A 1,608-nucleotide genomic window follows, 5' to 3' on the forward strand; every position below is an offset into this window, starting at 1 on the left:
TGATGAGAGGAGGAGACCAGGAGAGGAGGAAACAGAAGGAGGAAGGACCTCAAGTCCTTTGTTCATGAGAGTCGCTGAGTCAACTGTGATCTTTGCTCCCATGTCCCAGTTAGGATGAGTAGTTGCCTTCTTGCGAATGAACTCCGGGTCCTGCCCAGCACAGTCAACTGCTCCTGCTCCTCCTCCTCCTTCGCTCCTCCTCCTCCTTCGCTCCTCCTCCTCCTCCCTCCTCACCTTCTCGCAGAGCTCCAGCAGCTCGTCAGCTGAGAAGTCACGGAAGGCGCCGCCAGAAGCTGTGAGGATAACCTTGCGAAGACCTCCGGGGGGAACACCCTGAGACAAAGAGAGATGAGAGGAGAGGAGAGGAGAGGAGAGGAGAGGAGAGGAGAGGAGACGAGACGAGACGAGACGAGGGGTAGAACCTGGAGGGACTGGAAGATCGCGCTGTGCTCGGAATCAGCTGGAGTCATCTTGACACCATATTCCTATAGAGAAGTCAGCAGGAGCAGGAGGGAAAATAAGAGAAGAGGAGGAGGAGGGAGGGAGGAGAGAGAGAAGGAGTGGAGGTGTTTGATACCTTGAGGAGGGGGAGGATAACGGGTCCACCGGAGATGAGAGTCTCCTTGTTAGCAAGCGCGATGTCCTTGCCAGCCTTGATAGCCTCGACCTGCAGCAGCGTCAGGAAGGAAGCGAAGGTGGGCAGGAGCAGGATTGAGGGAAGGAGGAGGAGAAGGAGGTTGAGGAGGTCGAGTACGAGGAGAGGGAGGGGCAGGAGAAGGGCAGGCAGAGGAGAAGAAGGAGAAGGCGGAGGAGGAGACGGAGGAGGCGGGACCGTGGGCAGAAGTCCAGCGCATCCGACGATGCCGGTGACGACAACATCGGAATCTCCGTACTTGGCGACCTCTGAAGGGAATGAGATGAGCAAGCAGAGAGAAAAGAAAGCAGAGAAAGGATGTACAGAATGAGGAGGCAAAGGTAGAGGAGGAGGAGGAAGAGGAGGAGGCAGAGGAGGAGGATGGGGGGGGGAGCAAGAGGAGCAGGGGGAAGGGAGAGAGGGAGCAAGAGGAGGAGAGCAAGTGCAGCAGGAGCAGCAGCAAGGAAAGTTTTCTTCTTCACCTGCGATCCCTTTGGGTCCAAACACAAGCTCAGGCATCTTTCCATTCCATCCAGACAAGGCCTCCTGCTCCCAGTTTTACTCCTTTCTCCTCTCTCCTCCTTGTCCTCCCTTTTCGTCCACCACCACCACCACCTCGCTCCTCCTCTCTCCTCCTCCTCCTCCTCCTCCTCCTTCTCTATCTCTCCGTTCTGAGCTGACCTTGAGCTCCTTCAAGACGGATTCATCTCGAACAGAAACGATCTACAGGAAGGTCACTTAAAATCCAGGGAGAGAAAAGAGCAGGAGAGAAGGAGCAGGAGCAGGAGCAGGAGCAGGAGCAGTTGAGCAGCAGGAGCAGGAGCAGTTGAGCAGGAGCACGTGAGCACGATCAGTTGAGCAGACATCAGAAGACATTCGAGGAGTATGCATGACGACGATGATGACGATGTCTGACGCATGTGGCTGTGTTGTCACTGATGTGCTTCCCTTGAACTTGTCAGAATTCGTTTGTC

General features: G+C 55.7%; 1 protein-coding gene across 1 annotated transcript in view; it reads right to left on the reverse strand.

Moving 5' to 3' along the window:
* The window catches only part of GUITHDRAFT_97309 (1-deoxy-D-xylulose 5-phosphate reductoisomerase), a gene marked incomplete at its 5' end in the record, with an annotated part of 4,984 nt that overhangs the window by 1,724 nt on the left and 1,652 nt on the right, over positions 1-1,608 (reverse strand). Inside the window, 7 exons of the mRNA XM_005824206.1 lie at positions 49-150; positions 235-333; positions 423-485; positions 578-667; positions 833-903; positions 1,117-1,180; positions 1,316-1,357. Coding sequence (XP_005824263.1) covers positions 49-150; positions 235-333; positions 423-485; positions 578-667; positions 833-903; positions 1,117-1,180; positions 1,316-1,357 — 531 coding nt within the window. The remainder of the gene's footprint in view (positions 1-48; positions 151-234; positions 334-422; positions 486-577; positions 668-832; positions 904-1,116; positions 1,181-1,315; positions 1,358-1,608) is intronic.

Source organism: Guillardia theta (assembly GCF_000315625.1).
Source record: "Guillardia theta CCMP2712 unplaced genomic scaffold GUITHscaffold_97, whole genome shotgun sequence".
Classification (NCBI taxonomy): Eukaryota; class Cryptophyceae; order Pyrenomonadales; family Geminigeraceae; genus Guillardia; species Guillardia theta.